Source organism: Chelonus insularis, unplaced genomic scaffold (assembly GCF_013357705.1).
Source record: "Chelonus insularis isolate UGA/USDA-ARS -01 unplaced genomic scaffold, ASM1335770v1 contig_356_pilon, whole genome shotgun sequence".
In the NCBI taxonomy this organism is placed as follows: domain Eukaryota; kingdom Metazoa; phylum Arthropoda; class Insecta; order Hymenoptera; family Braconidae; genus Chelonus; species Chelonus insularis.
The window spans coordinates 281,821-297,170 of record NW_023276521.1 but is presented as its reverse complement, the minus strand read 5'-3'; the positions used below and the strand labels follow the sequence as shown (position 1 = coordinate 297,170).

The 15,350-nt window shown below is 29.0% G+C and overlaps 1 protein-coding gene across 2 annotated transcripts in view; it reads left to right on the top strand.

The window, feature by feature from the left end:
* The window catches only part of Zip48C (Zinc/iron regulated transporter-related protein 48C), a 31,082-nt gene extending 20,923 nt beyond the window's left edge, over window positions 1–10,159 (top strand). For both annotated transcript variants that reach the window (XM_035083185.1, XM_035083186.1), the window contains exon 6: window positions 7,659–10,159. In XM_035083185.1, coding sequence (XP_034939076.1) covers window positions 7,659–7,737 — 79 coding nt within the window. In that variant the 3' untranslated portion in view covers window positions 7,738–10,159. The remainder of the gene's footprint in view (window positions 1–7,658) is intronic.
* Window positions 10,160–15,350: the final 5,191 nt, after the last annotated feature.

Here is a 15,350-nt window from a genome sequence, read left to right as displayed (position 1 = left end):
TAATACTATGATTGGATTGAATGTATATTTCAGAGTCTGTCTCCAAAATATACAAGTATAGATTGGGGACAGTCCTCGAAGTATACACTTAAGTAATTACAAACAAATGCTATGAACGGATTCAATATATCTTTTGGAGACTGTCTCCAAAATAACATTTGTCTGTATACAGTACAGGCTAATACTATGATTGGATTGAATGTATATTTCAGAGTCTGTCTCCAAAATATACAAGTATAGATTGGGGACAGTCCTCGAAGTATACACTTAAGTAATTACAAACAAATGCTATGAACGGATTCAATATATCTTTTGGAGACTGTCTCCAAAATAACATTTGTCTGTATACAGTACAGGCTAATACTATGATTGGATTGAATGTATATTTCAGAGTCTGTCTCCAAAATATACAAGTATAGATTGGGGACAGTCCTCGAAGTATACACTTAAGTAATTACAAACAAATGCTATGAACGGATTCAATATATCTTTTGGAGACTGTCTCCAAAATAACATTTGTCTGTATACAGTACAGGCTAATACTATGATTGGATTGAATGTATATTTCAGAGTCTGTCTCCAAAATATACAAGTATAGATTGGGGACAGTCCTCGAAGTATACACTTAAGTAATTACAAACAAATGCTATGAACGGATTCAATATATCTTTTGGAGACTGTCTCCAAAATAACATTTGTCTGTATACGATCCAAGCTAACGTTATAATTGGATTAAATGTATATTTAGGAGACTGTCTCCAAAATATACAAGTATAGATTGGGGACAGTCCTCGAAGTATACACTTGAGTAATTACAAACAAATGCTATGAACGGATTCAATATATCTTTTGGAGACTGTCTCCAAAATAACATTTGTCTGTATACGATCCAAGCTAACGTTATAATTGGATTAAATGTATATTTAGGAGACTGTCTCCAAAATATACAAGTATAGATTGGGGACAGTCCTCGAAGTATACACTTGAGTAATTACAAACAAATGCTATGAACGGATTCAATATATCTTTTGGAGACTGTCTCCAAAATAACATTTGTCTGTATACAGTACAGGCTAATACTATGATTGGATTGAATGTATATTTCAGAGTCTGTCTCCAAAATATACAAGTATAGATTGGGGACAGTCCTCGAAGTATACACTTAAGTAATTACAAACAAATGCTATGAACGGATTTAATGTATCCCTTGGAGACTGTCTCCAAAATAACATTTGTCTGTATACAGTACAGGCTAATACTATGATTGGATTGAATGTATATTTCAGAGTCTGTCTCCAAAATATACAAGTATAGATTGGGGACAGTCCTCGAAGTATACACTTAAGTAATTACAAACAAATGCTATGAACGGATTTAATGTATCCCTTGGAGACTGTCTCCAAAATAACATTTGTCTGTATACAGTACAGGCTAATACTATGATTGGATTGAATGTATATTTCAGAGTCTGTCTCCAAAATATACAAGTATAGATTGGGGGACAGTCCTCGAAGTATACACTTAAGTAATTACAAACAAATGCTATGAACGGATTTAATGTATCCCTTGGAGACTGTCTCCAAAATAACATTTGTCTGTATACAGTACAGGCTAATACTATGATTGGATTGAATGTATATTTCAGAGTCTGTCTCCAAAATATACAAGTATAGATTGGGGACAGTCCTCGAAGTATACACTTAAGTAATTACAAACAAATGCTATGAACGGATTTAATGTATCCCTTGGAGACTGTCTCCAAAATAACATTTGTCTGTATACAGTACAGGCTAATACTATGATTGGATTGAATGTATATTTCAGAGTCTGTCTCCAAAATATACAAGTATAGATTGGAGACAGTCCTCGAAGTATACACTTGAGTAATTACAAACAAATGCTATGAACGGATTCAATATATCTTTTGGAGACTGTCTCCAAAATAACATTTGTCTGTATACAGTACAGGCTAATACTATGATTGGATTGAATGTATATTTCAGAGTCTGTCTCCAAAATATACAAGTATAGATTGGGGACAGTCCTCGAAGTATACACTTAAGTAATTACAAACAAATGCTATGAACGGATTCAATATATCTTTTGGAGACTGTCTCCAAAATAACATTTGTCTGTATACAGTACAGGCTAATACTATGATTGGATTGAATGTATATTTCAGAGTCTGTCTCCAAAATATACAAGTATAGATTGGGGACAGTCCTCGAAGTATACACTTAAGTAATTACAAACAAATGCTATGAACGGATTCAATATATCTTTTGGAGACTGTCTCCAAAATAACATTTGTCTGTATACAGTACAGGCTAATACTATGATTGGATTGAATGTATATTTCAGAGTCTGTCTCCAAAATATACAAGTATAGATTGGAGACAGTCCTCGAAGTATACACTTGAGTAATTACAAACAAATGCTATGAACGGATTTAATGTATCCCTTGGAGACTGTCTCCAAAATAACATTTGTCTGTATACAGTACAGGCTAATACTATGATTGGATTGAATGTATATTTCAGAGTCTGTCTCCAAAATATACAAGTATAGATTGGGGACAGTCCTCGAAGTATACACTTAAGTAATTACAAACAAATGCTATGAACGGATTTAATGTATCCCTTGGAGACTGTCTCCAAAATAACATTTGTCTGTATACGATCCAAGCTAACGTTATAATTGGATTAAATGTATATTTCGGAGACTGTCTCCAAAATATAACTTTTATATCTGTATTAATTTTGTAAGTTCAATTCATGTATAGATTAGGGACAGTCTCTGAAATAAATTAATCTATCGCGGGCAAATACCTTACACAAATTCATCACGTAAAATGGGTTTCCGTAGGATCTTCTATAAAGATAATTAATAAAAAAATTATGAGTATTGCGGATTGTTTAAATCGAAACCTCTTATAAAAAAATAAATAAATTTGATCGAAGTTTTCAAATTACATAAATTTATAATTCGTACAATTAGCAACACTGTAGTCGCCCATGTGTATCTGATTTTTTTTTATAATTGACCGCAATATTAACAATTCTGTACCGTCATCTTATATACGGTATATAAAATTCTTGACATGAAGATATACTAGTAAAATTTTTATGACGGCACTAATGCCACCTATTGCTGCGTCTGTCGAATTTGAGCAGGCGTCAAAGCATACGTTTAATATATTTTCGAAATGTCCCCTAAACATACATTTAATATAAAGATATTTTGGGGACCGTCCTCAAAGTGTACAAATGTCCCCAAACTATTCGTCCGCTCGAAAATATGTCTCCGAAACATACTTTGTGCATACATATATATATATATATATATATATATATATATATATTCTATCAAACATTGGAATTTCAACTTGCACGAGGACAGAGACACGATCAACGGGACTTACGCACGCAACAGCATATACCTTTTAAGTGACAAGAAAACCAGGAATTTAGTCTTTTGTATAACGGAAACAAAAGAGTCGTGATATTTCGCAATAGAAAATAAAAGGGGTATAAATAATCCATGAATTTTTTTTTTTTTGATGGAGTACTAACTCTAAGAGGCTATTATTTAGCTGATATATATAATGATATAATGATTGATGTGGCAGAACGCCCATGACACGGTCAAAATATACAACCGACCGCGGTATTTTACAGTGGTCACGTAAAACTGACTGTGTGGCAATTTACACAATCAACTAGCCGTGACAAAGGAGATATGCGCCATTACTCAATTAACAAATTTTTCACTCCAAATATTTTGCTTCTTTTATTATTGCAACCTATTATCAAATATTAATGTATGCTGCTGATTGGTATCACATTAATAGGCATACTCAGCAAATCCGGAAAACAGAATTTTTATCCTGATCAATTTTATGCTTAAATTTTAAAACACTCATCTTTATTGAGATTATAATGAGGGACCAGAGATGTGAAATGGATCAAGTATTTGCGTAGTAATATTGAAATGCATTATGTTCAGGTGTATTCGATGTGTCAACATCGACATCCGCATTGAAAAAAAGGTTTCATTGTTTTAACAAAAATAGAGTTACAACCTGTTTTTTCAATGCAGATATTCATAAAAATGTGCTCTTCTATCTAATGAGAAAAATTTTATTCGGATGAAAAAAAAATATCAAAGCTTTTTATTATTGAGTTATTTGTTTATTAAAATAGTTGAATTAAACACAAGAATAATAAAAAAAATTTTTTTTAAATTAGGAAAAGAAATTAACATTCATTTGTTTGAAAAAAATAGCTTTGGAATTTTTACAAAAAAAAAAAACTTTTTCTTGATGATAAAAGTCAGTACGACTTGACAAATAATTTTTTTTATCAATTTAAATAAAAAGAAAAAACGTCCTTATTTCTATGTCGAAATTGAAAAACAAAAAAAAAATAAATTAAGACTATAAGGAAACGAATTTGAGTCATTTCGAAAATATCTCTTATTTATGTCACGAAAAGTACCCTCATAATTTAGACTGTGTGATTATGAGATATTGACAACTTCTCGAGGATTTTTGTTTCTATGCCTAGAGAATTTAGGTAAACTGAACCTTACAACACACTCTCACTCAAAGAGAAATTTCATCGTAGGCCATAATAAATTTGTTAATACTAAAAAAAAAAGAAATCAAAATTTGCAATATAAATAATTTTTTATTTTTTTTCAATATTAAGCTGTAATATCAACAATTTTTTGCATAATAAAGTTGTTATAGTAAATATAAAGTATGCAAATATTAGCTATGTAATGATTCTACATAAGAAAGTATTTAAAATTCTCTATTGAATAGACAATGGATATCAAAAAAGTACAAATAAGTTGACGTAACAAATTTAACAACAATCGTAGAATATTAAATTCAAACTAATCTGAAATTTGCATGTAAAAAGTGATACAACATAAAAAACAAACACGTAAATTACACATAAGATCATGAGTTGTTAACCCATGTTCCTGTAATAATAAAAAAATTAGATACCTGTTATTTCGCAAATTTCGAAATAAATAAATCAGTTAGAATCGTTAGAATTCTAGGAATAAATACTTCTTGACCCCAGAAAGACCTGTACGGTTTACTATTTCCAAATCGTCTTTCATCGCTGTTGCCTTTATACATAAATTCGATTGCTTTCGTTATTTGTTATTAGTTCCTCGCACTGTTTCTCGACTTTAACTTCAACATTAGTTGTTGTCTATTATCAGATAGAATTAACTATCAAAGTATTTCGAGTTTCTAATTAAACCTTGTAAATTATTGTAACTTATGTTGCTTGTAAAGTTCATATTGATTGCAAATAGGCTAATATTATATGTCTATGTTCATTATTTATGTTATTAGTAAATCTTGAACATTTAATGTTTAATGGTTGTTAAACAATTAACTACACTTTCTGATATTTCACGACTTTTCATTGTGATTGCTCCAAAACAAATTTCAAAAGCAAAAGAACATCTTAATTCATGAAGTTAGATCAATAATTATTATTTCATCAAATGATTTAAACGAATATTTAAATAGATTACTGCAAATAAATATTTAGATATAATAAATTGTGGTTTATAGATAATTGGAAAATTTCCAGTTAAACGATTAGCTTTCGATAATAATAGATTACGACAACCTAGAAATGTCATATTATTTTGCATGATTTGCGTCATAGAAGTAATTCTGTTTTTTTTTATACAAAATTACTTCACTGCTGCGTTGAATAATTTAATTATAGGCTTTTATTTACTTCAGAGAGAAGAATTTAATTTTTTCCTCACTCTCTAAGAATGAAAGTATAAGTGCTTATTAATTTTTTAGTGATTTTTGCTGTTGTATTATTTAAAAAATAACTACACTGCAAATCCAAGTGCATTCTTATTACACATCTAAACGTGTAACATATGACGTCACCCATTTGATTAACATTGTAGTCACTTTTAATGTATTTCTGAATGTGTACAAAAGGGCTACAATGCTAATCTCAGAGTGACGTCATAGTTAACACGTTTAGATGTGTAACAAGAATGCACTTGGATTTGCAGTGTACCATGTTATGTGGTTTCTTTCGTAGATTTTTGATTTATTATTCAACCTATGAGATCATATTTTGGTGCTATTTTCCACAATTAGTTTGCATGATTGTTTTATCCTAATTGCATTACTTTCATGTCACTACAAGCTATTTATTTTTATAAAAATACCCCGACAAATTCATTCCACATATCACTGGCGACTACACTGCAAATCCACGATTTTCAAAGTATATTAAAATAACTCACATAAAATGTGTTCGATATTTAATTTTTATAAACAAATTGTAGAATTTAACATACTCTAAAATGAGTACAAAGTGACTACAGAATGCAATAGTTTGTATACAAATTCCAGTGAATTAAAATAATGCACATTAAGTGTATTTAATGTGCATTATTTTAATTCACTGGAATTTGCAGTGTGCAGAGAACGAATTTTTTCACTAATCCTAAATAAAAATGTTTAGTACACTTTTTGAATTCTTGAAGTACAAATTTTTCTATTCACCAGTAAAAATTGAGCTTTCGTAAGTAATCGTTGTATTGCGCATCTTGTCAGTAATTAAATTCACTCCTTATTGACAGTTAAACAGTAATATTTTACATGTAAATTTCAAAATGTCTATTTATCATTTTTTACAATTACGGTTAGTGAAAAAATATTCTCCATCATATTATCAGTCTTCTCCAGTCTTGAAATCGTTTAATACACCTACGTTTTGCATTGAAAAATTTTGATTTGTTAATATTGTAATAACTGTAAAAATGTGTTTTATGATATTTAATTAACTTTCAGAATAAATTTTGAATCAAGTATATACTAGCAATAGTTAACTTAATTCAATTTATTTTAAGTATACACAAGTATATGTCTTTAATTCATCTGAACTTAGTAGGCTACGTATAATCAGCTTTAAGTATGTTAATTTAAGAATGTTGTAATTCTAGTTTTCAATCAACAAAATTACCAATTTTAAATTGAATATTGATGCTTAGAATTTTAATACTATTTAATATTTCTATTGACACATTAATTTTCAAATGCTTTATCAAACTCTCAAAGAATGAATTTGATTCGATTTATTGATATTAATTTTTTAAAGAAGTTTGTTATTAAATATCAAATTGATACTTTTAATTAAATACTTATGAGAATCAAAGACTTATTATATTTGTTTGGTAATTCTGTTTTGGAGTAAATTTATTTCACTTAACCACGCATATGACTGAATAGAAGAACATTTAAGCCATTTTGGTTTCAAAAACTATAATGACGAGTATTTGGATATACAGAAAGATTCTATAGAAGGTTTCTTAGTACCTCCTTGAAAATCCCTAGCGACGTGGCACTTCCTCGCACATTCGCCTTGCCATCAGGTTGATAAAATCTTTTCGTCGAGTGATTTAAGGTTCTTCGAAAGTGCACGGTCGGTAGTGAAAGAGATAAATCAGCAAGTGAATTGATTCTACATCCTTTCTTATTATGCTTCTTCTTTTTCCTCAACATCATTTTAATTCCTTCCCTTACAAAGGTTTCCCGACGCTCATCGTTAACGCTAAATTATTTAAGTAATGTCTTTGATCTTATGATATCTTTGCAGTGGCAACGGCAAATTGGCCAGCTGGGGTGCAATGGTTGGCTTCTTGATCATGATGTCTCTTGACGTCGGACTGGGTTAAAAGTCATTTACCATCAGCCACGCATATCGTTTAACATCCACTTCGTCGACGAAATTCAAGGATTAAGCAGTATTTAAAAAAAAAAAATTTCATTTCCAAGATTGATTAGATCCATGAATCTTTGCTGGAACTGATTCTGAGCAAAGTGCAATTACAGATCGCGTGTTGGTTATTCATTCTGTCTTATGGATTGAAAACATCGACATTTATTGATTGATAAAAGTAGTTAATTAAGAAGAAAGGTTCATCTCTTAAACATTTATAACTAATGAGTCTACGTGATGTATTTCAACCTAAGTCTTTCTCTAGATCCATAGCTAATTTATATGCGTAGCCGCAATTATTTTTATTCATTCACACCGATCAATCTCTCCTTACCAGTTAAACTATATCCTTTAAGTACTAGGAATAGGGTCGCTCTAATATACCCTATGCTCAACTGATATCAATTAATAGCATAACCAATTGCAACTCGATAACTTAATATTTATTTTATTTTAATTTTATCGAGTTTGACTTAATAAATTACACGGTAATGTGACTAAATATCTTCAACAATAATAATATTGGAATTAATTTTTTAAAAATAATCTAGTATTGATATATGTGTATATACTTGTTATAGATTATTGATGATAAAAACAAACGGTGACAATAAAACTAAGATAAAAGTTTTTATGGCACTATTTGACTAAAAATCACTGATTATTTCATCATTCGAAATTTTTTTTTATTAAAATATCTAATAAAAAGTGTACACAATAGACACGAATTTTCTATGTCACAAATAATGTAGGTTTTGAATTCAATTTTAATTTAAATCATAAAATTTTCATGTATATAAATATTAATAAAAAAATTATTTCCTTCAGAATTGCACTTCAGTAAAAAAATAGGTTAACAAATTTGTTGCTAAAAAAGAGCAAGATTTGATATTTTAACAAAAAAAATATTCAAAGTCAAAGATATTTAGACACCACACCAAGCAATCATAATATAGTTCACAGTATTGATACATTTTATAAAATTTATACGCCATTTTATGATTCCTTAAAAACTCTAAATACTAATCGACTTCACATGTATTCACACCTGATCAATTCTATAGCCAATTATAATAAAGTGAAATCACTGAATTGAAATAAATCTATCAACAGTTCCAGATTAATGATATCAACAGAAACATAAATAATTACTTAATAAAAAATAGAGGAAAAAAATGTATAAAATAATATCAAATGTTTGTAAAATACAAGAAAGTGTGTAGTCATGTAAAAATGACACAAATCATATTTTGATACTTGCCACAATCATGACATTGACAAAAAATTTAACATAACAAAAATGCAAATTATATATATTGTTACTAATTGGAGACTACAGTGTATTTTAGTTGAAAATAAGATCGAATGGAAGAGAGTTGTTTAATTTTGTATGATAATAACCAACACAATGTATAGGGTACACATGTAATTAACACATTTGATGTTTATAAAGTGTGAAGAAGAGAATTCTTATGAATCACATAGTTTATATTAAACCAGTGAAGATAATTAAGATTGGAATAATTAAATGACTAATTTATAGACAATTAACTTTCAAGATATCATCGTGATTGACATGGCTCCAATATCAGCTCTACAGAAAATTGTATAGTATGTAAATTCATTTTATGAAACTATATTTCAACTAAAAAAATCAAGATCGAAAGGTAAAGTAACTTGTTGGAGCAAAAAACAGTTTTAATAAAAGTGCCGGACACGTTTATCTAATTTGCAATTGAATGTTCAAACTTGTATGGTTTTTTAATGTAAACAAAAGTAAATAGTGGTATCAAATCATACAGTCAATTTAAATATTTTGGAAACATTGTTGAGTAGATAGGATGGATTTTAAATTTGATTTGATGGAATGTTTTATAATTGAATTTACTTTATTTATTTTCTGATTCTTACACCGAAAGAATATTTTTTTCCAACTTATCCTCTATAAAAAACTTGTTAGATATGGAAAATGTTTGTTAATAAATTATTATGATTAGAATGACTAGAAAAATGATGACATTATATTTTCAGTGTATAGATAGATTCTGATAAGTGTTTGTAAAGTTATACATTTATTGTGGATGGAATTTTAACCTTTTCAAGTCATAGGAACATGTTTAGATTATTTTTAATATGATTTTTTTTCGCAATATTATAACGTAGATAGATTTGAAGTCAATTTATTTAATCAGATTTTCTAATTATTTTAATTCATTTTCTAATATTGTGTTTATTTTGATGAACGAATGATGTAACTGCAATATTGAAAATGTGATGAAGACATCTTAATAAGATTATACTTAATTGTATTGATAGTGAAGTTGGTCAATTTTTTCAATTATTTTAATAAAAGAAAGATTAAATTCTTATGAATTTCATCAGAAACAGTGTTTTTTTTTATCAAAGTATTATTTTATTTAACAGGTTATTATGTTAATGATTGACTCATACCCTTACATCTCCTCAACCCTATAATTTATCCCTATTTGTAACAGAATTGGAGAAAAAAGACAAGAATTTTCCTTTGAATGAATCAAAAAAGTAAAAAAAAACTTTTTATTTTAGTAATAAGTTTTTCCTTGAGTAGAAACCGATCCAATCAAATTGATAAGATCATGATAAGGTTTTTCTTTAGGTTCAACTTAGCAGGGTCAATATGATTGGATTATAAATGAAGCTGAGTAAAAATTTTATTCCTGTAGAAACTGATATTTATTCCATTGGGACAAAATGAGATAATTTAAATACTCATCTAATTAGGAAATGGTTATTAGTTCCTGAACAACCCTTAAGAAGATACTTTCTTTCATTCATTCATAAATATCAAATGCAAATTATTATACAATAATTATGAAGAACTTTTTCAAAGAAAAATTATTTCCACCAACCTATTCAACACTGAATACTGAAAAAAAATTCAAATAAATATTAACAATCATTTCAATCTGAATTTATTTCAAAATAATAATTGTACTGATAGCAATTGTGATTTATAAAAAGTAATGTTTATTATTTTTTTCTGAAATATGTTGAAAAATAACACAGAATCAATATGAAATATTCTTTTTCAGCAAGAGTATAGGTAAAACTTAATTAAATTCCTAAGTCAGCTCCAACCCATGGCATTGAGGCTCGACCAGATCTACTTCTCAGATCTCAATAACCAAGAAATGCCTGATCGGCTTTGGGCTGGGGTTCTGGAGCAATTTCTACTTGGGAAGTAAAGAATAGAGAAAGCTTTAGGATAGCAAGTGAGTGAGAGAGGAATTGCACGTATGTGAAAGAAGAGAGTAATGGTTTTGCCTAAGGGATGTAGAGACGTTAGTGGGGTGGGGTGTATCGAAAAGTCTACTGAGTCAACGAGCCTGGTGCTGCAAGCAGTCTTCCAATGCACTTGGACTTGATCGTTCCGTCACGTGCTTATGTTCTTATTCCTTTTTCTGTGGTATGTGCTGTGCGGGGGCAGCGATCACCAGTAATCACAGTGATTGTAGAGCAGTCCTGGTGTATATATATATCGAATGACGAGAGGGGTTCAGATGCTTCTATACACCAACGTGAACAAGAAATCTAGAAGTTCCCTGTTGTTACTAAACACGTCACGATTTTGACCCCAGGGTAAATTATCTTTTTTTCTTACATTTAAATAGTATCACCAGGTGTAACTATATGGCAACTCGAGTGCAAATCCTCTGGAATTAAGGAGTGAATTTATTTGAGTCGATTAGAACTCTTGATACGTATGTACACCTCTCGGTTCTTCTTGCATTGGATTAGTGGCCTTACGTCACCTTCGGTGCATCGACATCTGCGCGAGTCGTTTTATTTAGAGGTACTGAGTGAGAAAGACCAGCTGAGAGAGAAAGATAGATCCTCAAAGAGAAAGACAAAAGGATAAGTTAAGAGAGTGTTTTACTAGAAGAGAATGTTTGTGGCTTGTGCCAACATTGACTCCACCCCTAGACCACACTGTTTCGTCTCTTGTTTTTTTTTCTTCCGTATCTCCTTGCATATTTTACTCCTTGATAAAACTCGCGGTCTACGTCCCTCAAGCGTGTCACGCTCATGATGATTACGTAATCGTCGGTGCAGTACTTACTATACAAGGGTCAGAATGCTTGCATTTCTTATACTTTCTTCAGACTTTATACCTCTCTTATCCACTTGTCGTCGTGCATTCCATTCGTTTGAGCTGTTTGCGTAATTTTATCATGGGATTTAATTCACGTAGAAAAAAAAATACTTTGAAAAAAAAAAAGATGAAAAATTAATGATGTTAATTTGTAATAATGATGTTGATGATGTGTCATAAGATCAGTTCATTTTCTCGATTCACAGTAGCCTAGCTTTTGACGAGAAATAATCAACGGCCTCAAGCGAAAAACGGAAGTCGTAGGAAGCAGTCAATTGTATACCCGTTCTGTCCACTGACGCGAAAAAAGAAAGGGTAAAGAGGAGAAGACGAACCGTTTGACGGACGTAACATTTTAAAAATGTTTTATTTATAAACGTTTCGATATACGTTAGCAACTTTATCGCTGATTCTCATTTATGTTAGCTTGTTTATGTTGATAATTTTTGTTAAAATATCAGCTTTTTTTTGTGTACTAGATAAATTACAATCTTTGGTTCATTTTTACAATATTGTACTTTAATACCATGCAGTTTTACTACCGTGGGAAAGCTGAGGCTTAGAAAAGTTCCGAGAAAATTTTGGATTCTATACCTATTTGAGTTTCTGGGGAACATCAGGAGGTACCTAGAGCACAGGAGACCAACGCTGAATACGTAAGTACATATAAAGCTGCCATCTGAGCTATTATTTCTCTTTACTATATCCATAAAAATGAGCTAAATTATTCATAAAGTTTATGTAAAATAACTTATCTTGTAATGAAGTAATAGAAGGGAGAAGGGAATTTCATATAGGGGAATATATGTTAAAAATTTTTAGTGATTTTTAAAAATAAATTTATTGACCCTAAATACAAATTTCCATGGATGGAATGCATGGAGTTATCGGGTAGACTTTCATGTTTCTCTTTCTTTCCTCCCCCTCTCCCCTTATTATTGGTATTCAGCCCTTTTTCCTCTCATTCCCCGAAAGTCAGTGCCACATTCCGTAAAGGGCAATCGATCGTTCGCTTCGGTCCAAGTTACGACAAAAAACAAGCCAGCAATGATAGCGATCGTGAAGTAAATGGAAACAAAGTAAAGATGCTCTTTTTCCATTTTGCAATCAGTATTTTTATTAAATTATATTTGAGTAAATATTTGAAAGTTATCAATATTGTTTGTGTTACTTTTTATTTATTTAAAAAATAATTTAAAAATGTCATTTAATGGAAAAATAATAAACTTTTTCATTAAATGTCATTAATAAACATAAAGTTCAGAATTATGTAGAAAGTAATTGATAATAAGAAAATTTTTTTTATCAATATTATTCGAAATAAATATTTTTTTAATATCATTCAAGCAATAAATTTTCTAAATATCATTAAAAATTGCTGGATGAAAGTTTTCTGACTAGAAATTCCAGTCAGGGCATTCTTAAAAACAAATTGAAAGCAAACTTATATGGGATAATATATATCGTGTCCTGTAGGGATCTAACTAAAATTTCTACTTAGGTTATACGCTATTGCAATACATAAGATATTGAATTCTGAAACATTAAACAACATTCTGATGTTTAGAAATTCTTTAACAAATTTTTTGCAATAAATATTATTCAGTAATTCTAAGAAAAGTATTTGTAAAATACTTTTTGCATAGCGAAAATAATTTTATTTATTAGAAAGAAAAATTATCGTTGCTAATTTGATTATTTCTTTCTAATTAGAAAAATTTATTAGTTGATAAAAAAAGTTGTAGAACAGTTGGTAAAACAAAATAATTTATTTAAAAAAGTTAATGGAATATAATTTTTTTCTAACATCAAATAAATAAATGTAGTTTGATGTTATGTAAATAAAAGTAAAGGATACCACTTTCTAATTTTATATCATATAAATAAAATGAATAATATTAATAGTTGTATGCTATTCAAGTACTCTACTGATGATACGATTTCTGGCGCTATCTAAATTTATATATCCTGTATAAAAATTTTTTTTTGATAAAAAAAATGTTCATCTTTCCCAAGCCTTATTAATAATTTTTTTTTACAAAAATAATACTTATCATGAACATGCAACCATGGAGAGTTAATATGCAAAAGATAAACTATTTAATATTATAAAAAGCTTTTTATATTAGATACAAACGAATGTAATTTTTATTTACCTCTTTTTAAAAAATAATAAAGTAAATTTTTTTTTTTTAAAACAAGAAGTTAAATAATCATTTGCTTCTTATACTTGATAAAACATTAAGTGAATTACGAAGTAATTTTTAATCATTAAAACAATTTATCTGAGTTTATAAATTATTAAAAATTCTGAATTCGTCTGTACTCATAAAAAATTACATCTTCTTTTAACTTCTTCTCCAGTTGATCTCTGAGGAACTTGATTGATAATGTAATGTACAGCTTCGTAGATAATTTTTTTCTCGAACAAAACTTTAATTAATTAATGACAACATAATTAATAAGTTGAAAAATCGGTTATTATCACATTATTGACTCATCTTTGTGTTAGTGAATAAATATATAATGGAATGGTTATTAATTAATCAATCATATAAACAGAGAGTCTCATATCAATTTTGTTTTGATTGATATTAATATTTTTATTAAACTTGAATAAATACATTAATGATAAGAATATACTATATATTAAAGGTACTTTATGTACCTCACATACATTGAGATATGTTTGTTGGTCGATGATGCATAGTAAGGGTAACAAAAGAGGATGCGCAAACGTGTGCAGTCGATATGCATTTGGCGGTGAACACACATTCATTCTCCTTCAAAGCCCACAAGATTCTCTGTATGGGCTTATATATACAGAAATAGTCGCAGCGGAACAGCACCGGAAGTGAAGGAGTTCCGCCCAGGGCTCGAGGGTCACCGTCCTTTGAAATCTTAGATTCACGTAAAGTACAACACTATCCGATTCTATATACATTATACTACTTTATTCGTAATTATTTTAAGGTTTATAGAGGGACGAATTATATTATGGGAATTCAAGGCAGGTTTTTTTAACGGAAACGTTTGATATTTCTTTACAATGAACTGATGGACAAATATTTTAAATATGGATTTGGAATGAATTATATTTATTCAAAATACTCAACATTCATTTGTAATGGATAAAAATGTATTATTAATAAATTATTCAATGTATTCTTCATTATTACATTAAAAAAAAAACTGATCAATGGAAACTAATATTACATATACAAGTATTTTTTAAGAATGATAATAGACATTTTATAATACACACTGTAATCAATCATAGACTTTTGATAAATATATTGTTAAATAAATAAAATAAATAATAAATCTTTATGATTATTATTGTCAAAATTCGTTAATAAACAACAAATTTCAGAGAATATTTTTATGTTTTCAATATTAATTATTAATAATAAATCTAATTAGAACATTTTCTTTTA